At 39.7% G+C, this 24,630-nt stretch overlaps 2 protein-coding genes across 2 annotated transcripts; both read left to right on the top strand.

Moving 5' to 3' along the window:
- The first annotated feature begins 713 nt into the window (after positions 1-713).
- On the top strand, positions 714-12,556 carry LOC129202267 (carboxymethylenebutenolidase homolog). The gene is made up of 6 exons (XM_054814724.1): positions 714-809; positions 4,516-4,738; positions 7,375-7,482; positions 10,553-10,695; positions 11,478-11,569; positions 12,250-12,556. The coding sequence occupies exons 1-6, from the start codon at positions 782-784 to the stop codon at positions 12,427-12,429; spliced, it is 774 nt and encodes a 257-aa protein (XP_054670699.1). The 5' UTR covers positions 714-781; the 3' UTR covers positions 12,430-12,556.
- Positions 12,557-14,114: 1,558 nt separating this feature from the next.
- LOC129202268 (carboxymethylenebutenolidase homolog) lies at positions 14,115-23,855 on the top strand. Its single transcript, XM_054814725.1, has 7 exons — positions 14,115-14,237; positions 15,647-15,736; positions 18,210-18,432; positions 19,237-19,344; positions 20,721-20,863; positions 22,331-22,422; positions 23,405-23,855. The coding sequence occupies exons 3-7, from the start codon at positions 18,218-18,220 to the stop codon at positions 23,582-23,584; spliced, it is 738 nt and encodes a 245-aa protein (XP_054670700.1). The 5' UTR covers positions 14,115-14,237; positions 15,647-15,736; positions 18,210-18,217; the 3' UTR covers positions 23,585-23,855.
- The last annotated feature ends 775 nt before the right edge of the window (positions 23,856-24,630 follow it).

Below are 24,630 nucleotides of genomic sequence, written 5' to 3'. Positions count from 1 at the left end.
GATTGCACGTGCAGCAGCTATCTCCTGTTTGTTTTCCCAAATAATACACAGCTTCTTAAAAATAAGCATTCAGTGGGGAGCCTCCTTAGATGAAGCTAATGAGCCGGGTCTTGTAGCTGTGGGATAGCATGGATGGGACACAGCTGCAGGTTGTGTAAACAGCTTTTATGGAAGAGGTGTGAAAGCCTGCCTGTATTCTTCTCCAAATGCACTGAGCCTGGGTCATCAGGGCTGGCATGGCATGTCTCCAGCCATACTGGGGATCCAGGCTCTCCTGCTGTTCACAGCACATGGCCACAGGTGCCATGGCTTCTGGGACCCATGATATATTGTTCCCAGGCTTGGTTAGCTGATCTTGGTGGCGGTGGATGCCCTCACCTCACCCTGGTTCATTCCCCTCTACCCTTATCCCCCCTCCTCAGTGTGCAGGTGAGGAGTTTTCAGGCAGCATGTAAACTTTCCTCCAGGTCTTTAAAAGACATATTGAAGCAGGATTCCTCACACCCATGGAAAGGGATGGATTGTTTGTCTCAGGAGAAAGAAAGGAGGTGTTTTCTGCGCATAACCCCTGGCTGCTCAGCCCAGACATAACTCTAGGCAAGATCTGATGCTGTTTGCTATCATAGCTAGCTTTTCAGTACTGCCTTAGAAGCAGTGTGTTTAACAGCTTCACAGCCATACTCGCTCCAGGAAATGTCCACGAGGTGGGGCCCCTCTCCTTGATTGTCACGAAGAAGACTTTTAGGGGGTTTGGCCCTAACTACAATAATCAAGACTCTGAATGGTCCCTGTCAAATCCTGCAGTAAAGGTACACCACTATCAGAGGAAACCTGGCTTCTGTTGCGGGCAAAGCTGCTGAATGTTGTCTCTGCGTGCAGCAGGACACTGTAGCCTGCTGGATTATGATAAAATGTGGAATGTCACCTCCTCCTTAGGACTCTAGTTATTCAGAGGGAGCCCTGGTTGTGATACAACATTGTCACACCCTACATTTTCTTTGCACTTCTGAATGTTTATCGGTTTATCTCCTGTACATGGTAAAATAAGATTGCCTTGGGATATCATTTATACTTGATAAGCCAATGAGTTGGAAGAAGCATGATTTGAATTGCACCCTGAGGGTATTCTGGTTATGCTTGCTCATCACGAGTAAGATCTTTTTTTCTCATATAAATGAATATAAATGGAGGTATACTGAGCCACTTAAGGGAATTTTAACCATGACAAATGGTATTAAGTCCAAAATGCTGAGTTAATCTCCTTGTAATTCTCTGTTACTTAAACTTGGTTGGTCAAATAGTGCAAAATCACATTAAAATGACTCAGCAAACTAAAACTCAATTGAGAGGGGACGTACCTTAAGCAATCCAAATATCTGTCACTCAAGAAGTAGCATTCAAAGAACAGCAACTAGTAAATCTGAACTTCTGCCATCCAAGCATCGCTGGCGCTCATTTAAAGGTAGGAGAAGCCTCTGCTATAGTATGGACTATTGTGGAGACCGTTTTTCCCAGTTTTGTGTCTGGCACTCCTATCACTTGAGGATCAGAGCTCGCTGGATGAGAAGACAGGGAGTTGCCACCTTGATGACATGCCATAGAGGAAGCAGGAAAAAGGCCGATGAGGTGTTTCTGAGCAATGGGAAGAATAAACAGAGGGATGAAGGAGAAGGCACAGACGTGTTTCAAACTAGAGCAGTTTTGAATCTTGTTACGTATTTCTGTGTTGATGCTGTATCCCCAGGCTCACCACTGTGGGAGGGAGAACAGCACAGATGCTGTTGTGCTATGGCTGCAATATTAGAAGTTCACAGATAGGACTCTCTGCCTAAACTAGGTCTTACCAAAATTGTTTTACTGTTTGGTTTTATTTTATAGAGGGGGCTTATGTGATAGCCTAAATCTCGCAACTGGGAAGGGTAAATCAAGGCAATGGAAATACCAGATCTGGGCTGTAAATATGTCATGTGTGGGCATGATAAAATGTGACAAAGTGTCTAAAACTGTGAGACTGTAAAGTATAAAACTGTGAGACTGTAAAGTATAGTGAGTAATTTTTTGGGAAAAAAAAAAAGGCAAGGCATGAAGGCATGCAGCATTTTAAAGTCATGATAAAATTCACACTTCATAAAGCTTTGAAAGAAAAGTCAAAAGAGATGACAGTGCAGCTGATTTCCTAGGCGGAGATCAAACGTGAATAGTTGATATGTTAAAAGTCTTCATCTGTCTGAGCTGTGACAAGTTTGAACTGTATTTCATTTGAAGTTTCACAGCTGTACCAGATAAATTCTAGGGGGTGTGAGGAGAAACAAGCTTTTTCCTCATGATCTGCTCAACTTCTCTATTAATCCCTTCTGTGAACTATTCTTAACATACTCTTGAAAATCCATGTCAGTCTAATTAGTACTTTTTACCAAGCATTCACTTTGTTCAAAGGAAGGTTATGCTGTGAATTTTGGCACGTTTGTAGGGGTAGTCTCAGCAGTACAAGATGATTTACCCCTTTCTGTGAATAATTTGTAAACATTCTACAAGTTGTTATATTTTTTAAAAAATAATGCAGCATGTTGTTGTTTATTAAAACTTGGCAATACTGTTATTTTTGTTTAAACACAGCTTGTGTTTTAACATGTATTTTTAAACAGATTTATTTTCAAAGAAGTTTTAAATATAAATAATTTTTCGTTACCTTACTGCTCAGATGAACTGCTCATGAAGGAAAACAGTCAGCAAGCATGATGGTAGGAGAGTTGTCCTAAGTCTGGTCAGTTATACAGAGTGCGTTTGAAGTCTCAGGCCTTTGCTTTGCCCGAGATTTGGAAAAGGTACTTCTGCCTCAGTGTCATGCTGGCAAAGCTGCAGTCAGTCTAACTGGCAGGTTAAACTCCAGCTGTATCTTTTGAAGATTATATGGTGACTGATTTCAGAAGGTCGGGAGACAAACTTTGTTCAAAAAGCACTGTTGAGAGACGTCCTTAAAGGGGGCCAGTTCTTGGTGCTGGGAACCTCTCCATGTATCACCCCAAAGCACGTTGTCCTGTGAAAGAGCATAACTGGTGTAAAGAGGCAGGATTTGGAGTAATTTGTTTTGTTGTTCACTGTATTTTCTTGTTTTGCTTTTAATACCATTTACCAAGTGGCACACATTTGTAGCAGAGAAATTGTAGGGGGAAGGGAGTACTGGAAGTGTATTAAAGATCTGTTTGAATTAGAACATCTAGAAGGGGATAAGTGGTTAAGATATACTCCTAACAAAAAGTAGTTAAGCACTGAGGAGTGCATTTGATTTTTATTGCCAGCATGCTGCATTTCACTTTAGCAAGGGGACCAGCCAGATGAAGGAATATCATTCCACTGCATACGTTTACATGGGAAGAGAAACTAGCTCTTGTTCATAAGCAAACAATGCAATTTTGATCAGTTAAGAGTGATGGCAGAGTTAGATTAAACAGCTTCTCAAACTGGGGTAGGAAAAACGCTCTGTGTGTGACCACCTACTGTTTGGTGGAGGGGGGAAGAGTAGGGGGCACCAAAAGTTAGTTGGGTTTAAAAATGTGCTGCAGTGGCCTATCTCCAGTTCAAAGGAACAGGAAATTGAGCTTGAGGCCTCCTTCTGAGAAGACCTCTTAGGTCATAAACTCTTTGGAAACCTCTCTTCACTTGAGGAGTAATGAAGTAGCTTCTAGTTTGTCCTTTGAAATGTATATCTCTAGAGAAGGTACGTATCTGTGATGTATGAGGATATGTTATATACACAACACTGATGTATGTCTATTTCTCTAACTGTTCTCAGTTCAGATTACATAGTGTGTAACTCTCAGAGAAAACCCTCTGCTGATTTACCTTGTCTGAGTTGATTTATTAGAACTTTGAGAGATGCTAGTTAGTGATAGGTTCCCTGGGAAAGGGCTGTAGGCAGCAGGGGATACAAGGGGGACAGCAAAGCACATGTAAGCAGCAACAGCAGCAGCCTTGGACCCTCCATAGAGGAGAAGAAAGGGGACATACACAATGAAAACTTGAAGGGAAAAAATAGTCAGAAGAGCAGCATGTTAACAGCGGGGTCTCACAGGAGTGATGGCAAGGGATTACCAGGTGCCAGCCTGTGAGGAGGAACTGTAAGACTACATGAGAGGAATGGTTATGTCATGTGGTTATGAAGTGCAGCATGTGGGGACATCACATGGAAATGTAGTTATCACATGCTGGATTGCTCCAGGCACAAAGCTGGGAATGGTGGGCTGACATAAGCCCTTCTTCTGGCCTTACCACACTCCTGGGTTATGCTGACTGACCTGGAATTCATGAATATGTAGGGCAACCAGAGGGGGCTGGTGTCAAGAGCCTGTTTACAGTAAACACCTGGAGCTTTTACTTCTAACCTTGCAGTATCAAGTGGGTATTACTAGGTGTCTGGAGGGGACTGCAGGGACTGCGTGAAGATTATGACCCATAATTGCAGTTGTTACTGCAAATAAATTATATTACTCTCTGTCTTCTTTTGCTTTCCTGCAGATTTCGAGATGGCTAATGAATCGAGGCCCTGCCCGTGTGGTATTGGAGACAGGTTTGACTATGAGGGTTGTGGGCAGGAAGTACAAGTTGAGCACATCGAGGCGTATGTTTGCAAACCACCTGCAAGCACTGACAAAGCTGTGATTGTGATTCATGATATATTTGGATGGCAACTCCCAAACACCAGATACATGGCTGATATGCTAACAACTAATGGATACATGTAAGAAATCTTTTCTTCTCCAAGAAATCCCACTCTTTATGATTTCTAGCCTTACGTTAGAACTGTTATTCCCACACATGAGACGAAACTATTACCAGGGCAATTTAGTGATATATTTGCATAATACAAAGACACAAAGGAACATTGCTGTGAACTGCTGCAGAGTACAGCATGCTTCTGCTGTTTATAGAAGAAATGACTGCACACATAGAACATGTAGAATATTGAAAACAAGGATGCAGTAAAAGTGATTCTGATGCATTTCCCAGCAATATGAAATGGCTTTAAAAATAGTGTATTCTGAAACAGAAGTGTGTATTTTGTTTTTAGAAGTCTTTTTAAAATAAGGTCATGCAAGCTAAATTATATGATGAGATTTAAAAAAATTGTCATCAGCAGAAATATGAATAAATGTCATATATTTTGAATATGATATTGAATATCTCATATGCACAAATGGGGTATGAAATACAATCCCTTTCCCCCGTGCAAATTTTTCATGCTCATTTTTGGTGCTCTACAGGAGTTAAATCCCAAAATGCAGCAACATCTTGGGATAACTGGATATACTGCAAGGTATTCCATTTACAGTATACATTACAAACATTCGTATAAGGTTGGGACTGGCCTGCAGTTCCAAAAAGCAAACCTCCACCCAGTTCTGTAGTGGTCTAGTTTTGAGAGATGATGCCTTTCAGCCTGTGGAGCATGAGGGAAGTCAGATGTCAGCAGACAGCTGCCACATGGCTGAGATCTGTCTGCGGAGCTGAAAGCAGCTCTACGTCTCTGTGACATAAAGATATTACCTTTGTCAGGATTAGGGTTTTCTGACATACTAGAACAATGATTTGGTCTATAGTCTGCTCCTTGCTGCTGTCTTTCCTGAGGACTTGACATCCCCTATTCTGCTCCATTATTGGAAGTATGTTTGTCTTGTGACAAAATGCAATCATTCTCAATGTGAGACTGGACGTACACCTTTCATGCTGTGCAGCATACTGGCGAATCGCTAGTATGACAGTGTGCTTCCTTATTACAGTAAGAGTCCACTCAGTCAAAAGTACCCACTGTCTGATGAATTGGTATTTCTCCACACTGCCTTCCTGTAATTTTCCCCTGTCATTCATGACTTGTCATACGTTTTGTAACACCTTCTTTCTCTGCACCTGTACTGCTAATATCACAGTGGTCAAGGGAAGAAGGCTGGGGTTTCCATTGTTCTAGGCAGGAGGAGAGCTGAGAGTTTTCATGCAGCAGTGTCTGAATGAAGAGAGGCCATGTGTGTTTTCCCTGATTGCTTCAAGATGCTGCTGAACTGGTGCACCAATGTTTATTGAGACGAAAATAGCTCTAGTGCAGTATGGGATGCGGAGTTATGAGAGACCACATTAAGACTGATGGCTTATGGTATCTTATCAGGCTAATTTGAGTGGGGAAGAACCTGTTCTTCTGCATGGCCTTCAAAGCAATACATAGCCTTTCTGACAGGTACTTATCCAAAGGCTGTGCAATTTTGCCCATACCGTTCCAAACACAAGTAAGCTGTAGATGTCACTGTTTTTTCATAGAAATGATCAAACACAGTAAAAAAAAAAAAAAAATGCTTGCAACATACTTTGGTCTGCTTTAGGCCAAACTGATCCAGTCATTTCACCATGATCATTGAGATACATACTGTGTGTCTGAGGAGGAAGAGAGCCAAAGGCATTTAATAAATGAAAGATGATAGCAGATTCCCAGGGATCCCATTGCTGCACTGGGCTTGGGAGAACACAGAGCAGCTTCTGGGAGTGACCTAGTGATGATAGCTTCTGGAATCCTTGCTTGTTTCCTTCTGCATGAGGAGACTCTATTATCTGCTGGTGATTGTACCATCACAACTCAGCTGCTGGTCATGCAACACATTTTGGCTGAGGTCATCCTGAGCCGGTGTTTGGGCACCCCTGTGATGCAGGAACTCTTTAGTACTGAGTGCACTCTTACTGTACTTCCCTTTTTCCAGTCACCAAATGAAGTCTGTGGTAAAACACTCCTCCCTTTCTTCCCACACAATTTCCCTTCACTTGTTCTTTGCTGACCTCAGTCCATCAGGTGTTTGGGTTTTTTTTTTCCTCACTCATAAGTGAGCCTTGTGATGTGCTGTGTAGTAAATAACTGTTTTATGTAATTGTCTTTGTTTAAATGTAGCCCATTAACGATGGATTTATGTTAAATGGTATTATGTTGTATGCAAACTCTAAAATATTTGTGATCAGGACCGAGTTTGATCATCTTTTACAAGATAATCTATTGTTTCACTGTATATGGTTTCAAATTAGATACTCAAAATAGGTAAAATACTAGGGATAAAAATATTTATATTTTCTAGATTTGTATCACAAATTGTATTGTGTGGTTTAGTCATTGAAAAAAGCCTATATAGGTACCTATAAATGTTTTCTAAAGCTCATAGGTGTTTCTGTAGAATAGTTAACAATGGTATTTAAAAACATTACTTTCTCAGGAAAAAGAAATCAAAACAAAATTATGCCTGAATAGAAACTTTACATGCTATGAAGGGCCAAAAAACCTCAGTGTTTGATTAATTCATTCAATTTTGATTTCACACGCATGTGTGTCTGTGTCTGTGTGTGCAGAGCCATCTGCCCAGACTTTTTTGCAGGGAGAGAAGCTTGGAAGCCTTCTGATGACTGGTCCAAGTTTGATGATTGGCTGAAAAATCGAGATGCCAGGAAAATAAACAAGTAAGACGTCGGGAAGCTGGATATCACGTTGTGTGCTGCTGTCAGATATTGCTTTTTTTTTTCTTTTTATTTTTTTTTTCTTTGAGATTGGATGCAGCTAATCTACTAGTGAAGGTAGCCTTTTTTTAATGACTCCTTAGAAGCAGACAGAATCAGTGACCTTTTATTTTGCCTTGAACAGACTTCAAGGACAACACTCTCAGTAGTCGCCCCAGGTAGCTGATGGCTGGATCATCTGTTATCAGGGGGCAGTGAGGGCCAGCGGCTCCCTAGGAGACAGGGTGCTCAGAGCCAAAGAGGAGTATCGGCTGGCAGTGCCAGGGCCCCATCCCACAGTACTCTAGAAAGATGGGCCGGGCAGGCGCTAGGATGGCAGTCAGAGTCAACTGAGGCAGGTCTGAGGTCAAGCTGCTATCTGGGAGCCTCTCCCCGTGGTCACTAGAAGGGATGCAGCCCTCAGCTGCACTGTCTCTAGATTGACCCTGAGTCCTGGCAGCAAACCCCTGGGGGAGGGAAGATTGGATGTGTTCAGGGGTCTGAACACAGATTTGGTGTGCAGCCTCGCCTTTTCACTATAAAGAATTTTTAAGACCAAGTTTGCTGTGATTTGAACTCATGGTGTGTTGGCCACCTTTAAAAAAAAATGCTAACTATGGACAACATGAGGCAAGAGTCCTCTGCTAGCACCTTAGTTATATTGCACAGCTACATGGCAGTGAGAGAACAGAGCTGTTTGCTGCTACAACCTTAAAGTCAGGCTCTTGGCTTAGCAAAGGCCAAGGGAAAGGTACAAGCTTGTACTTACATGCTGACTATACGCTCTTGTAGTTAGTGGGATCAAGGACATCTTCATTAGCTCCTAAAGATGTTACCCAGGCACCATTGCTGAAGAAACTCTGTTGGTTCCAGTTCTGTCCAGGTGTTGGTGTAACTGCATCCCTTTTTCTGTGTTGGCATTTTCTTGATTGCTCAGATTTCCTGGATGCACATCAGCTCAATTACATTAGAATGTCCTTAACTCATAATTTCCTTCTAGTAATGGGGTCTGTAATACCTATTTTAGATTTCTCTTGCAGATTTTGAAACAGACTTTACTGATGTCTTCCTGAACTGCAGCAGTGTTTGCAGCACCTCTTGTTTTGTTGTTTCCTGAGAGAATCTAACAGGCAGATTTAGGGCTTCTTCCTCTGCTCAAAGGCAGACTGTGTGGTCCAAATTAGCATGTCTCCTCACAGCAGAAACACACCACCATTGGACAGAAACAGGACTGATTTCTTCAGCATGCTGATAACACCTTGGGATTCTTTTGTTAGTGCATGTGTCCTAGGCAGAGTGATAGAAAACTATGAGTAGAAGGGACACTGGCAGATAGTTAACCAAATTTGACTCAAAACCAAACAAGATGAAATAATTGAAGGAGGGAGGAAGAATGACAGCTGGAACAGCTAAAATAATAGGCAAGGTCCAACTATTGCTCTTCACTGAAAGAGTTTTGCTACTGTTTGTAGACCAGGTATGTTCTTGGGCTGTTGAACTCAGGCTGCTACAGGATGCCAAGGTCCTTTGCCAAGCTAAAGTGTTTTCTTCTCTGTAACTTGGACTAGAATCTTCTGGTGTCTAAATCCTGGCGTAGGGGTAGTGCCCTGCAGCCATTTGGCTGCTCATATGGTAAGTGACCCTCACGTCCTCAGTGAAGAAGTGCACGTAGGGACCATTGAGAAACAGAAGGTAGTGCTTCACACATGAAGGAGTCCTTGAGGAACACAGCTCAGGCGGTGGTGATCTGTGGCTTGTCATGGCTTCCAGTTAGCTTTGTATTTAAACTGTTGGTTAATTTTAACTTGCTAGTAAGTAAAGTCTCCTGTTGTTTCAGTCCTGCCCAAGATATCATGTCTTCCCCTCCTGTGTGCAACGCTGCCTGAGCATTTATCAGCAAAGACCTGTCACTAGCAGAGGTGCTCTGCTGCCTTAATAACACAGAAGGAAGCTGTTGGCAAGACAGTACTGAGAAGGGGTCAGACTAATTAGAGACCAAACTAATTAACTTCCTGGGATAGCAACTATCTTTCTTGGACTGTTGGGAGTAGCTACATTCAAAGTTGCTGGTCTTAGGTATTTGGTGAGAAGGTTATGGAAGACATAACTGAATCATTTCCAGAGAGCTCCTGTCTCAGAAGGGTCAGTTGTCGTGGAAACTTTTAGTTTGGAATCTGTCCAATCTCTGCTGCAATGGGAAGGGTTGGTCTCTGACTGGCATTTCTTATGCGCGATTCACATGTTTCAAGTGTCAGCTCCAGTGAAGAAATAATTTTTTGGCACTTAATTTGCTTCTCTGTGTGTGTGTGTGTGTGTGTTGGCAGATAATGTGGTATTTGCGAGGGTGATGTATTGCCGGTGTATATAGCTTGCGTGCCCCAGGGCAAGGAACTGGGGCTGAAAATATAGTCTTGAGGTGGTATAAAAGACTTAACTGCTACCTCTCTCCCATCAATACTTTCTCTTTACTGTCTCTGCATGGTGACACCTGCTTCAGGGGTAAATGGCTATTTTCAGAATACAGCGTCTGGGCAAGGTGTATTTCAAGCTACATTGTAAATGCTGAAACTGTGTTTGTTACATTGACTTTCCCACAGCAAATATCACAGTTATTGTCAGCATTTTGACTGTCTAATGAATAGTATTCTCTAGAGAGGTTTGTATTCCTTTTTCTATCTATGTTTACAAAGCAAAAATTCATCCAGCTTCTCAGAGAATTTTAAGCTTTTTTAACTCTTAGGTAGGTGTTTAATCAATCATCTACTTTCCATCCCTTTAGGTTTCCTTTGATGTATGTTATTTATGTTCCATTTTTGTTTAATTCCATTCAGTTATTTTTTTCCTCTTTCTGATGATTACAGATTAGCAACCCCTAATATTTGTCTAAAATAATGATTTATTTAAAGTGTATGAAAGAAAATATAGTGGCAGCATGATATGGGGACGCTTATATGCATCTCTATATTGTCTTTTTATATTTTCAGATACTGGTTTTACTATGGGTGCTTAATTTGCATTTTCTTATATGTTCCAGAGAAGCTGATGCTGTCCTGAAATATCTAAAGGAACAGTGTGGTGCAAAGAAATTAGGGGTCATTGGTTTTTGTTGGGGTGGTATTGCTGTACGTCACCTGATGATGACATACCCGGAATTAAAGGCTGGTGTATCTCTCTATGGTAGGTAAATACAAGGATGTAATACAAGCAGGTACACATGCATATGTATGTTGTCTAGCTTAAATACTCGATCTAGCATTATTTCTTCAAATCAGGCTGTCAGCTGATGAAGAGAAATATTTTCAGCAGAGTAGGAAGGATATTATGCAAAGAAGATGGTGGTGGGGATATTTTTTCCTAGTTTCAGAATGGGTCATAGCAGCTATGTCTTTATTTCAGGTCTGGACACATACGTATTGTCCTTCGGTCATCTTCCCAATTTAGCTCCCTTTTCCTGTTGACTACTGCTCTGCATGCTGCGGAGCTAGAACTTCACACGGGAGCAGAGTGTGTTATTTTTGCTGTAGCTACTCTGTAAAGTTAGGTTGTGGTTATTTTAACACCAGCTTTCCTTTTATGCTCTGCTCAGGAAGCTGGGATAGCTAAACTGATTTTGCTAATGTTCTCAGAACGTAAATTTTGGGCTGCTTATTAAAGCATTGACTTTCCTAGTCAGTTCAAAAGAACTCAAGCTTGTATGCACGGAAGGCATCTTTCAAGTCCGATTAATTCAGATACTCAGTCTGTATCTTAAGAAACTGGCTTAAAAAGAGTTTTAATCTAGGAAGGTATTCTTCTAGGAGCCATGGTTACAGTAGCTTGAAAGTAAAGCTAGTATGTATGGCTGCATATTACATGAGACACGAAAACTTTTCACTGCAGACGCAGAGTGCTGTATTTGAGTCTGGATTTCACCTTAAAAGTCAATTGAAGAGTATTTTTGTTTCTTTAATGTTTTCTAGGACTAATCAAGGATTCTGATGATATATCCAGTCTCCTGAACCCTACATTTTTCATTTTTGCTGAAAAAGATGACTTCATTCCCCTTCATCAGGTATGCTAATAAACTCCGTCTTCCTTAATTTCTGCATGTTTAAATTTCCATCCTGAACTGGGAGTCAAAACTCAGCCTCATAATAGTGCTTGAAGGTCAAAAAATAAGCAGGAAGATGGAGATAGACATTGGGCTAATGTAACCTAGGCAAAGAATGAAAACTTGATTTTTTATTTTTTTTTTCTTAAGTCTCTTTCTTTTGTAAAAGTATGGCCAGTAACCCAGGTAGCAAAGTTTTATCAAAATCCCAATGCTGTTTTGGGGTACTCTACTCAGGGAGCTATCCTTCGCTGTATGACACTGTTTTCTATTGGTCCTAGGAACCCATAAACCATGTTGGATACGCCTAATTGCATCCATAGGTGTCCATTAGAAGCTTTTTGTTCAGTTGTAGTGTATTTAGCATTGTCATATATTTCACATATAGGAAATACTTTTGTTATATCTGTATCTTTGCAGATTGTTGGACCTGCCTTTATATTCTAACAAATTTTCTACACCCTTACTGCAAAGGTGTTTTTTCTTTATGTAATTTTACTTTTTGTTTTGCCCATATGGAGCTTGGTTATTAGTGTCTAGCCTGAATGATAAATTAGGGAGTTGAATTATGAATAAGATGAGGAGTGGCAGCATGGAATATGGCTATATTAATAAAGCTACTACTGTGCTCTATATTACAGGTCACACTGCTGGAGCAGAAGCTAAAGAAAAATTGTAAAGTTGATTATGAAGTTAAAATTTATCCTGGACAAACCCATGGGTTTGTGCATCGCAGAAGAGAAGATATCAATCCTCAGGATAAGCCTTATATTGAGGAAGGAAGAAAGGATATGATCAACTGGTTGAATAAATACATTTGATAGAAGAGCAAGCAACTTAATTTGTAATGCAGTTATGTAGTATACTGTGGAGATTTTCAATAACACATTTTAGAAAATTAGGGGAAGAGTTTGTTGAAATAGAAATTAAAGAAGTAAGCAAACAGAATGTTTTATATATTTTTGTCAGTAGATTCTAATTGATACTTTCATATTATGTTCTTTTGAAGAAATCTCAGAGGTCACCTAGCAGTATCATGTTTTAATATGCTGTGAAATATTCTCCAGTTCCTTGAGATTTATCTTAATGCTTGAAATAAGTTGGACTAATGGTAAATTAATCTGTTTGTGTATTATGGCCACCGTTCATCTAAGTTCCACATAAATCACAAGTCCAAAATTTAGGGCCACACATACATTGTTTGGTGAAGCTCATTTTGAGAGACTAGGCTTTTTTGACTTGTACCCTGGTGGCAGATGTGGATTTAACAGATGATGTAAATGAGCATATCTTGTTTCAAAACTTGTGGCTAAGGTTATTCAGATGGGGTGCTACTTAGATTACCTTTGGTTCTGTGGAACTCTGTAGCTGATTTCCTGGTCAGTTTAGGAATTCAGAAGTACAATGCAATCTGCAGACAGGGCATTTTAATGTGTGGCTTACAAACTGTGGTTGCTGCTTAAAGAAGAAATGTTACATGTTTTTGCATAATGTATTGTGTTACATCATTTTTCCGTCAGTGATACAACAAAAATCTCTGTGTTGTATCAGCTCAAGATTGCATCTAGCTCAGCACCCATGGCTGTGTAGGGAATTTCCCCGCTCACTCCGCATCCTGGCAGCCGTTCAGGGGAGTACTGAGCTGGATGTTGCCACCGGAGCAGTGTGTGGAATGGCCGCTGATGGACGTGGCCTCGGTGAATTTGCCGGTCCCTTCTTGAACCTGCTTGTAATGCTGGCCTCTAGTGCATCTTGTGACAGTGACTTCCACAGCTTCATTGTGCCTCATGGGGAGAAAGGCTTGTGTTCATTAGTTTGAAACCAGCTGCCTAGTGTCTTCACTGGGTGCTGGTACTTCTAAAGTTATAAGAAAAAAAAAAAAAAGAAAAGAATGTGTGACCCTTTTCACTTTCTCAGTGCTACTGATAAAGACTGTTAGGTGAGTTAGTGGGAAGAAAATGTGATTTAGGAAAGCCTTAATTTTACTAATGACAATCTCTCAAACTAATACACTATCACATTGTGGTGTGTCATTTAAAAATAGTCAACAGTATGTATTAACCATCTGTCTCTCAACGGGATTTTAATTTCTTTTGCTTTTTCCCATCCATGTTTTCTTCCTTTGCATGCTGCTAACAGCTCTCCATCTTTCCCATGGGGAGGTCTTCAGAGAATTCTGGCCTGTGACTGCCAATGAAGTGTTGCTTTTCGTATGATACCATCTATATGTAATGTATTAATCCAGCTGTTACCTGGATGATACAGCTCTCATAACACGTTTTTCCAGAACGTGGTAGAGGTCTGGAAGTTTATTGTACCTTAATTACCCCAGTGTAAAACCTGGATAGCTCCACGTTAGTGGAGTTCCATTAGCGTGAGAGGCTTAGCTCATGTGCAAGAGGACAATCAGGTCATGTATTTAGAGAACAGCAGTCAGTCATAAGTACCGCAACAGCATGTGTGCTGTAACACTAACACCGTGACTAAGCAAAAAGAAAAGAACAAACTGGGATGCAGCATTTGTTTGAAGTGAAGGGGTAGCTACGAGTTACTACAAGTACAGCCAAATCTTTGTGATGAAACTGTAAGTCACTGAGTAAGAGCTGGAAATGCGAGATCCAAGAGAGAGGTATGTGTTTACAAAGTGCAACCAGCTGCATGTACAGAGATAATGAATGTATTGAATTAAATTCTGACTTCTAAGTAAAAAACCTGCATGTGTTGCCTAGCAAGGAACACACAAACAGCAGGAAATCAAATTAAAAGCCATTCAATTTCTAAAGTTTAATGTTAATATTAAGGTGCAGGGGAATGGTCTTACATATTAAGAAGAATTACCAGAGCCACATTACTGTGACTATGGGAGTGAAAATGTGGTTAAGCAACTCCAGTGGAGAGAAGGTTCTGCAAGCATTGCTGTCATTTCTCTTTTCTAGGAATGATTTAAACTGCCAATTTTTCTTACATTTATTTTACTGCTGTTCTTGGAAGTTGCTATGGAGTATCTAAGCTCCCTGTGTATTATAATTTGTTGTTTGTAGTATACAAGTGGGAAAAGCCAAAAAAACAAACCAAGAGGGTTGGGTTTTAAACCTTGTGACTTCACTCTGGAATTCTTTGGTACACTTTTTTCATTCATTTGACTTTATTTTAGGAATTGTAAATAAATAGCATTGACAAAGTTATTTAGAATATGGAAAAACAGGTTATATATGAGGACTAAATTGTAAGGCTGGTCACTTTCCCAAGACAAAAATGTGGTAAACTAACGTGCATTTAGTACTACTTTTTAGATGTGTCTCTGAGGAAAGAGTGAAATTTGGATTGCTAATATCCTTAGATAAAGCTCTTTAAAGAATAATCCTAATAATCCAATAAAAAGAAAATCAGGAGAATGGGAGGGATACAAGGATCAGGCAGTCACTTTAATTCAAAAGGAAAAAAAAATGTATAAAATGTCCTGTGATAATGTATCGGCATTTTAAATACTTATTATAATGATATGTACAGCAATCTACAAAACTGTTACCTTTTTACATGTTATTTATTTTCACTCTGAAAGAGAAAATATTTTTCCTATACTATATAAGCGTTGTCTTTTATAAAACTTTGAAACGATGTCTCCACTACCTCACCCTGCTGATGACTTTAGATATGTCTTTTACCAATGGATGAGTAGTCTAAGGAAATAGTAATAATGCCAATGTAATGTTTAAAAGTGATACTACCCCAACCTTTAAAAACAAAGGAACACCCTTTTAAAAAAAAAAAAAAGTTTTGTCTAAATGAATTGCTCAGCTAAGTCAACAAAGACCTCTAACGCTTACTGGCATTTTGTGTAAGAAGGAAGATTGGGTACTCAGCTGTAGCAGTGCTCCTCACAGTAGTGCACCCTGCCTACACCAGCACTAAAATTAACGGCTTTAAAAAGAGTGAACTTTGTGACTCTGCGATACACAAAGATAAAGGCAGTGACTTACGTAACTCTTATTTGAAGAAACCTGATCCTTGCACTCACCCCTTTCATGTTCTGAGCAGCACTTTCTTTTGGGATCACATTCGGTGGTAACCATCCATCCGGGCTGAGCTCTTGCGACTTGCCTCTGCTGTCTGGCACCTGTGCTACAGGTATGCGTGGGTGTGGTTTGGTTTTTTAAAACTTTTACGGCTTTTTCTCCTGAGAAATGTAAAACAAGTCTGACTTAGCATGTTTGGGGGACTTTGATTTTGTCTATGTGCTTTTTTAAAGAGCGCATGCTCATTTATATGCTATCAGGGGGCTACTTTCTTCCCTAATTGTTTGAGATGATGGTTCGGAAACCTTTTAGTTTCCCTCCTGAGGTGAGGAAGACCTTTCAGGAGGAGGACTCAGGAGAGTCTGTTGAAAGAGTCGCACAGCAATATCTTTATGTTTTTCTGATTGTATGTTCAAGTTTCTGAAAACTAAAGTTATTGTTTGGTCTTCAGATAAACACTCAAGTGCTTGCAGGTGGAGATGGTGGAACACCAAGGCTGTGGGTTTACAGATCCTCCTAAAAGAATAGCTTTGATAGCTGTAAGAGAGGAGGATTAATTTTCAAGGGATGTTTCAGTAGCATCTCAGAAATTGAAAAAGAGACTATTTGGATGTAATGCGTACTATGGCAAACGTAGAAACACCAAAACGTTTTGATTACACTATAAAGCTTGCAAGTCTATATGGCTTATAAACCATACAAGCCACCACTACCCTTCGCAGGCTTGTGCCTGGAGCTCTTTGCCTCAGCTGCTGTATCTGCATCTCTAAGTATTTCATGTTTTATCTTTTGCTTTATGTTTTATCAGATAATGTAAAATATTTGCAGTTAAAGCCTTTAAGGATATACTGACTGGTACAGGCATTGTGTTTGTGTTTCTGGAGTTCTGAAATACATGTTTCTTTAACATTCAGTTGCTGGTTTTGTTGTATTTTAGTCTAATCAAAAGGAAATAGTTTGTGGATGGAAAACTAGTTACCAACTCTTTCCTATTACATATTTAAACTGTATTTTGTCTTATATGCTCATCTATTACTTTTTTCCCTAGTATACTTATTTTAAATTAGAAGTCCTATATGTGAGACTACATGTAGGAAAAATCCACCTATGGGTGGGAATGGCTTGTTTAAAAAAATAGTAGAGGATTAGTATAAATGTGTGCCCAGAGTTAATACAGCTTTCAAATAAGATAAAGCTTGTCGTAAATTGATCTGTGAAAATGAAATCTCCCAAGATCTGCAACCCTACCCCTGCTAATACTGCTTGGGATATACTCAATTTTAAAGTCTGCAAATCCAGAACATCTTGGTCCCTGGAAATCTGTGTAAATCTCCTGGCTGTAGGGTTGTTTGCTTGTTTGTTTTCCTAAAGGTGTCCCTTTAGTGCCACAGCTATGTAAGTCATGCTAGTTCAGGGACTGTTCAGTAACCTGCTTTTTCCTGTTTCTCTCTGTGAGTACATTTGGCATAATCAAGTTCGAACATCCTTGTTTCTGTACTAGCAAAATTTTCTCAGTGTACACAATTTATCTGTAGAGGATTTAAGTAAAGCTTTATCCAAATTCTCGCCACGTTCCTTAATAATTTGGAGATACTCTGCGTATTCAAATATGTTATTCGAGTCATTTTGCAGCAATATGAAGTCAGTTCACCCAGCTGGTTAACCAAAGGTCAGTGGCATAAAATCATTAACTTGAGACCAAGGAGCTATATAAATCTGTATTAGATTTGGCTGGCATTTTTTTACTTTTGTGAATTGTTTATTTTCGTTTAAGCAATAGTTTGTAAAGAATTAACCATGCCCTATTGTTACCTTGTTCATAAAACATTTGGCTCAACTTAAGGACTTTGTCCTTATGTTCACTTTTCTTCTTGGCTATCTTGGAGTTTGAATGCATTCCTTATTTAATATTAGATAAATATGATTTTATACTCTGGCTTTCATTAGTATATTTTTATTGGCACCTTCTTTAAGTATCTTCCTTCAAAAGTCTGCAATATCTGATGCTAAATCTAGTTTAGAAAAAGAACTTCTTGACACTGAAAAGGTCAGCTATGGAAAATTTTAAGTCTCTGGAGGAAAATATCACATTTAATCTAAATGTAATTGTATCTTTCTACACAGTAGCCGTGTTTTCTTTTTTTTTTTTTTGTTCAAAATGCTAAATCCTGTGTTAAGCCTTTACGGTCTGTTCTAAGGAAAGTTATGCATTCCTGACAAGGACATACACATGGTGAAGAGTGAAAGAACTGGCTTCATCACTATTTAAATAATTAGTGATGGTTGCCTGGCTGGTTGGTCTTTATTTTTACCATATTACTGTAGGGCACAGAAACTCCTAACTATGTACCACATCCCTGCTGAAGAGTTCGTAACATAAGTAACTCTAACAAGAGTATTATTTATAAAAAGCAATGCAATGGACTTATTGACTAATGCTGCATTTCAGATCTAACAGTAATCAGTATGTTGACAGTACTACTGTAAAGATTCAAAAATTCAACAATCTATGATACTGCTGTATTTTGATCTTTTTCGGTATGGTATGCTGGGACATTCACAACTGAATATTTTTTGTTCCCTAGTATCAGCCATGGCTAACGAATCGAGGCCCTGCCCGTGTGGTATTGGAGACAGGTTTGACTATGAGGGTTGTGGGCAGGAAGTACAAGTTGAGCACATCGAGGCGTATGTTTGCAAACCACCTGCAAGCACTGACAAAGCTGTGATTGTGATTCATGATATATTTGGATGGCAACTCCCAAACACCAGATACATGGCTGATATGCTGGCGGCTAATGGATACATGTAAGCAATACTACTGTTTTGAAAGTGTCTTTTTAACAAGAAAGTTTGTTGAACCAACTATTTCCTTTTTTTATATAAACCATACAAACACAAATAATTTCATAGGCTTCACTTAAATATTTCTCTAAAGAGTTTCCTGTTTGTTAAATCATCATAAGTCTAACATAGTAGTCCTACCAAAACGACATAGCAGGCAAGCACAGAAGAAGAGAGGAAACAGAAAAGTCTTATTCTGCATCTTTCGTCCTCCATGAGCCCAAAGCAGCCTGCTTCCTCCGTCCCCACGCAGCATCTGTGCAACGTTGCTGTCACCATAAAAATGCCAGAGAAGCTGAAAGTCATTCCCTGAAGGTAAAGTGTACCCGCTTGTGCCAAAGAAGGAAACAAGTACTCAAATATGTGAAAAGCATATTGCGTGTCCTCTTTCCTGTGTTATTGGGTTAGCATTCCTTCTAGCCCAAATGTATGTACCATGTAAATTGTTGTTTGGTTGTTTTGTTGTTGTTTTGGTTTGGTTTGTTTTTTTTAAATTCATTAGGAAACCGCTAAGGATTTTCAGTTGCAGTTAACAATTTGTCAAATTAATTAATGAATTTTAATGGGCCAAAAATGTATCTGAAAGTTATGCTAAGTCTCCTTATTAGACATAGAAAAAGAATTAAGGTTGCCTATATAGTGCTTTGATGTAGATTAAATTCTACATGTCTTCAGCAAAATGGATTTGTTGTGTGGTACACATGGACTTCCTTTGAATCCTTTCTCAGTATTATTTCATGGGCAAAAATGTTTTCATTTTTCTTGCAGAGCCATCTGCCCAGATTTTTTTGTGGGGCAAGAAGCTTGGAAACCTTCTAATGACTGGGCGTCTTTCGATGACTGGCTGAAAACCCGAAATGCTGGCAAAATAGACAAGTACAACCATTGTTCCTTGTCCAGCAAGTGGACATCCTTCTTTTGTAGGAATTTTTGCCTCAGTAAATATGCAGGATTAGATCCCAAATTATTAATGGGTCAAATACAGCTGGGTGTCCTCAAACAGAAATGTCATACAGTTCATGGGTCAAGCTCATGGTTACGTGAGGGGTGCTTTTTGTAGAAAAGTAGAACTTTGAACAAGAATAGAAGTGCCCAGTGTTTACCTGTGCAGAGAGTAGAAGTGAGATGAATGAATCCAAAGAGAAGAACCAGCAAAGGCTAGAAACTGCAGCTCACTCCTTCCACTTCAGTTTGATTCAGTTCCTGGAGGCAGGCACAACTTCCATGGATTTCAGATAGGGTGCAAATGTAGTCACCAAACACTATTTAGCTAGGGAACATTGGTCCTGCTCCCTGTCAGGTCCCAGCTAGTTCAAAACATGCTACTTTCCCATTCTTCTATTTTCCCCCATTTTTATCTGACACATAACTTGATTGCATAATGTTACTGCTGACTTTTGAAGCAACAATTTCAAATTTACTTCCACAATTTCATAAAATATGTCTCCCCAATGAGAGAGAGTTTATCTGTAGCCACATTTGTGATAACGGGATGCTCTTGATTGGCTGTGTGTCTCTTAAACTTTTATTTGTGTTAGCCAATAAGACAACTATCGCCATTTGTGAAATTAAATGGACCGCTGTTTATAAAATCACTTTATGTTCCAATAACAGTCATCTGGGAAGACTGGTTTTCTCCTTTGTCTTCTCCCCTGGAGTTTCTCTTGTATTTTAGAAATGAATACTAGTAAACTAGTGTTGTGGGTTGACCCCAGCCAGCAGCCAAGCACCGATATCGCTGCTCACTCACTCCTCCCAGGAGGGACAGGAAAGAGAATCATAGAATCGTAGAATGGTTTGGGTTGGAAGGGACCTTAAAGCCCATCTAGTTCCAACCCCCCTGCCATGGGCAGGGACACCCTCCACTAGACCACGTTGCCCAAAGCCCCATCCAACCTGGCCTTGAACACTTCCAGGGATGGGGCAGCCACAGCCTCTCTGGGCAACCTGTTCCAGTGCCTCACCACTCTCACGTTAAAGAATTTCTTTCTAACATCTAATCTAAATCCACCCTCCTTCAGCTTAAAGGAATAGCTTAAAGAATAGAAGGAACAAAAGCAAGAAAACTCATGGGTTGAGATAAAGCCAGTTTGATAGGTGAAGGAAAGAGAAAAAACTGGAGTGATGGAAAGACAGCCACTCACCACCTCCCACAAGCAGACCGATGCCCAGCCAGTCTCTGAGCAGCAGCCACCTTGGAGGCCAGGGGAATAGAGCTAGAGCCTTAATCTACTTTCATTTACATGTCTCAGAGAAGTTGATGTCGTCCTGAAGTATCTAAGTGAACATTGTGGTGCAAAGAAGATTGGTGTCATTGGGTTTTGCTGGGGTGGAGCAGCAGTACAACATCTGATGCTGAAAAATCCTCATTTAAAGACGGGGGTGTCCCTCTATGGTAAGTCTCAAATACCTATTACATTCTGAGCGGACATGACCAGTGCAGGAACATTTTCTGTAGGAGTATTACTGTAACAAAATGTGGTGTGACATCTTGTAGAAGAAGGTGATTTTGTTGTACAAAATCGTTAAGCAATTTGATTTTGCACACTCATGTATTTGCACTTAACCATAGCCAGCAAGATCAATGTATTCAAGCGGCGTGGCCAGGATTGCTCCTGTGCAACATAGCGTACAAGGGACACCAAATGCCAAGGCCTCACTATGGTTCAGGTTCCTCTTGGCTAGCAATGACAAAATGGTTTCTGGGCTCATCTTTTATATCTTTTAGGAGCTAGCAGTTACTGTGAGGTGAATCTTCACCACAGTATCTTGCTTACCTCCATCTGCTTAAGTCTCAGGACAGGTTGCTGCCCAGTGTCTGTTTTTTATTGTTTGGAAAACCTGTTTGGCACACATGTCTGTACTCTGGTCCCCTTTTGGGCTAACAGGGAAAGACGTGGCAGCAGTGGTATGCTGCAACCTTTTTGCTGTCCTTCTGTTAGAGTGCAGGGTCTTTCGCCAAAGAGTCATCTGGGCTGGGGGCTGCGCAGGCCGCGGACCTTCAGGTCAGGACATGAACGCCTTATTGCTCAACGTTACTCCTGGCAGTCGCCCCTTGTTACTAATATGAACCATTTTTTGACTCTCTGTTTTAACCCTTGCACTCTCACGCTCCCATTCTTAATGCATTTATGCTACCTTTAATATTTTTGTTATAAATCTCTGTACTTCTGTGTAACCCAGAACAATTTATATTCATTTGAGGTGAAAGGAAGTTGAAAGTATTCTTTCAGAAAGTTTATGGGGACTATTTTGCTGCACTGATTTGCTCATCAGCTGAGTCAATTCAACAATGCTACTCACTAATTTTTTACTTTTCTATTGTAATAATTTCAATAATGAAAAGAGTGGCAGGGTTGGTAGGTAGCTAGTTTTACTATTACTTAAATTCAAATATAGTTGAATAGTCAAAATTACAATATTGATTTGTTATGAATTTATATCAGTATATGTACACTGAAATCCTAACCATGTATCTGGAATGATGAATATTTACATTTATGTTAAAAATGGCCATGCCAGACTAGAGGTGAGCAGCTCTGAAGTGTCCATCTTTCACAGGTCCCTGCCTCTGACAGTGGTCAGAAGCAGATGCCCAAAGAAAACCACATGAATGGGCAAATGTAACAATTCTTCCCTGACTTTTTCAGACACAGATGGTCTTTCTATCTTTAATGACATCCCAAATCACAGGAAGGTCTCACAACAAAAGGAACTTTTAAGCAAAGCGTGTTTAATTGCATTACGAGCTGATCAGTTCTAACCGATCAGAATGTCTTTTATTTTGACTGTATAGCTTTGGTAGTGATTTAACCACATTAAGTAGCATGACTCATTGTATATGCCTCTCCTTCTTCCCTAGGAGTGATTAAGTTCTTTGATGACAGATCCAGTTTGCTTCATCCCACCTTCTTCATTTTTGCTGAAATGGATGAACACATCCCATTGGAGCAGGTTAGTTTCTCATCTGAGATATTTGTCTTTTTAATGCTTTTCATGCTTGTTTTGTGATTTGGTATTTAATTAAGAGAAAGTAGAAAACTAATTAGCACTTTTCTTCCTCTTTCACTAACTCTTACAGTAGTTCTACACAAATTTATGTTGTTTATCCCCCAATTAAAAAGTTTTACAGTGACACTAAAAAATGTTTTCTGTTTCTGTTGCAAAATACAAATTATTTATACATGAGAGTTCCTAGGAGGAAAAGGGCAAGAATCCAAAGGAAGACTTCTGTCAAGTTTAAGATAGGAGACCCTCTTTAATCATAGTGATGGTACATAAAATCTGCAGAAAGTCCCCACCTGTACCGGTGAAATCACTTGTTGCAGGAGAATTAAAAAATCCTGTGACCATCCTTTTCCTTCTCCCACTGTCCTGCAGAGCTTCTCCTTTCTGGTACTCTGTTAACAGCCTCCCTGGGGAGCACGGGTGCAGAATGACCAGAGAAAGATGATTATCTACAGGGGATCAAAGAGGAAGACACGCTTTCATTGAGCTTTAATTTCCCTGCCAAAAAGTGTCAGTAGATTTGAACTACCAATTTTGTACCTGTGCCTCTCCTCCCTCAATTTCAAATTAATTCAAAATCTTGCCTCATTTTTTGTTTTTTGTGAAGGCTATCAGCAATAACTTGTACAGTGCTCACTACATCCTAACCTTCTCATGACACTGAGAAATAGGTGTTTTTACATTTACAGGTATTATTACAGTATCCCATATACTTTTTTTTTTCTTTTCAGTTTTATGCAGTCACATGCTGTTATTTTACTGGAGAAAAAAGCCTAGTTAAATAAAGTGTAGTACCAGAAATGCATGGCAAGGACACACTGTGTCCATCTCCCAGAAAAGTAAAAAAAAAAACAGGACAATTTGAGAACTGTAAATACATAACATGTTAACTCTGTACTCAGCCAACTCGGAACATTCTGTGTTACAGGTCACCCTGCTGGAGCAGAAGCTGAAACAAAACTGTAAAGTTGATTATGAAGTTAAAATTTACCCTGGACAGACGCATGGGTTTGTACATCGCAAAAGAGAAGATATCAATCCTCAAGATAAACCTTATATTGAGGAAGGAAGAAAGGATATGATCAACTGGTTGAATAAATATCTTTAGCATAAATAAATGCCCATAAAATAAATCAATGGTTGTAGGAAATCAGAAAATAATACAGACTATATTGATTAAAATGTTCTTAAAAGCATCAAAATATTTTATAAAACTCTTTTCTAATAACACTGATCATTTGCACTTATTTTCTAAGTAGATGCTTAGAAATGGCTTTTCAAATGCTGAAAGATATAAATGTAAAAAAGATTTTTAAATTTGATCTTGTGTATCTTAAAATTATTAGAATCTCATGTGGCATATTTTCTAAAATATGAAAATTTCACTTTTTTATATTAATCTCAATATAATAAAAAATCATTGAAACTCTGCTCATGCTTGAGAAATGCTCTCCTAAAAGCCGTGTTTAGAGTTGTTGAGCTGCGAGATTTTCAGCTGCAAGATTTTTCAGCTTTGAGGTAGATATGGTTCTGGTTTGGAAGGCTGGGACATTTTCTTGAAAACACAATATCCTATTCAGTATTCAGAAAAACAGAGCTAGAAAGAGGGAAGGGGGAGGGCAATGGGAAGAAATGCATGCAGACTGAAAGGGGGCTCCAAAAAATTGGGAACCATGGCTGAGGAAGTGAGGAGACTAGAGGAAGGTGCAGGACCAGAGAAGAAGGACCTGCACAAGTGGGAAGAGGGTAGTACACAAAAAGACTGACGTGCAGGAAAACTCAGAAGAGAAAGAAGAACAAAGTAGGAATAGGAGAGTACTGTCAGACATACACAGAACATAGGAAGAAAGTACGAGTGACGACTTCCAATCCCTCTTCTCCTTCCATTTCCAGACTGGTCTAGAAGGGGATTGCTCAGGAGGGCAGGAGTTTCTTGTTGGCTGCCACCTTGTTATTTGCTTTAGCATCTTATTATCTACTCCATGTCTATCAACTGACTTCTGGATAATCTGTTTTCATATTTTTCAGACATTACCAGTAGCCTAAAAGTGCTACCAGTGCCTTCCTTTCTTACATGGAAAGGCTGGCTTCTGTGTTTGTCCTCCTCCATTCCCCGGGGATGTCTCACCTCTGGCCCTGCAGTTAGAGATATCA

Source organism: Grus americana, chromosome 2, assembly GCF_028858705.1.
Source record: "Grus americana isolate bGruAme1 chromosome 2, bGruAme1.mat, whole genome shotgun sequence".
Classification (NCBI taxonomy): Eukaryota; Metazoa; Chordata; class Aves; order Gruiformes; family Gruidae; genus Grus; species Grus americana.
The sequence above is the reverse complement of the archived record's forward strand: the minus strand, read 5'-3'. Positions and strand labels throughout refer to the sequence as shown.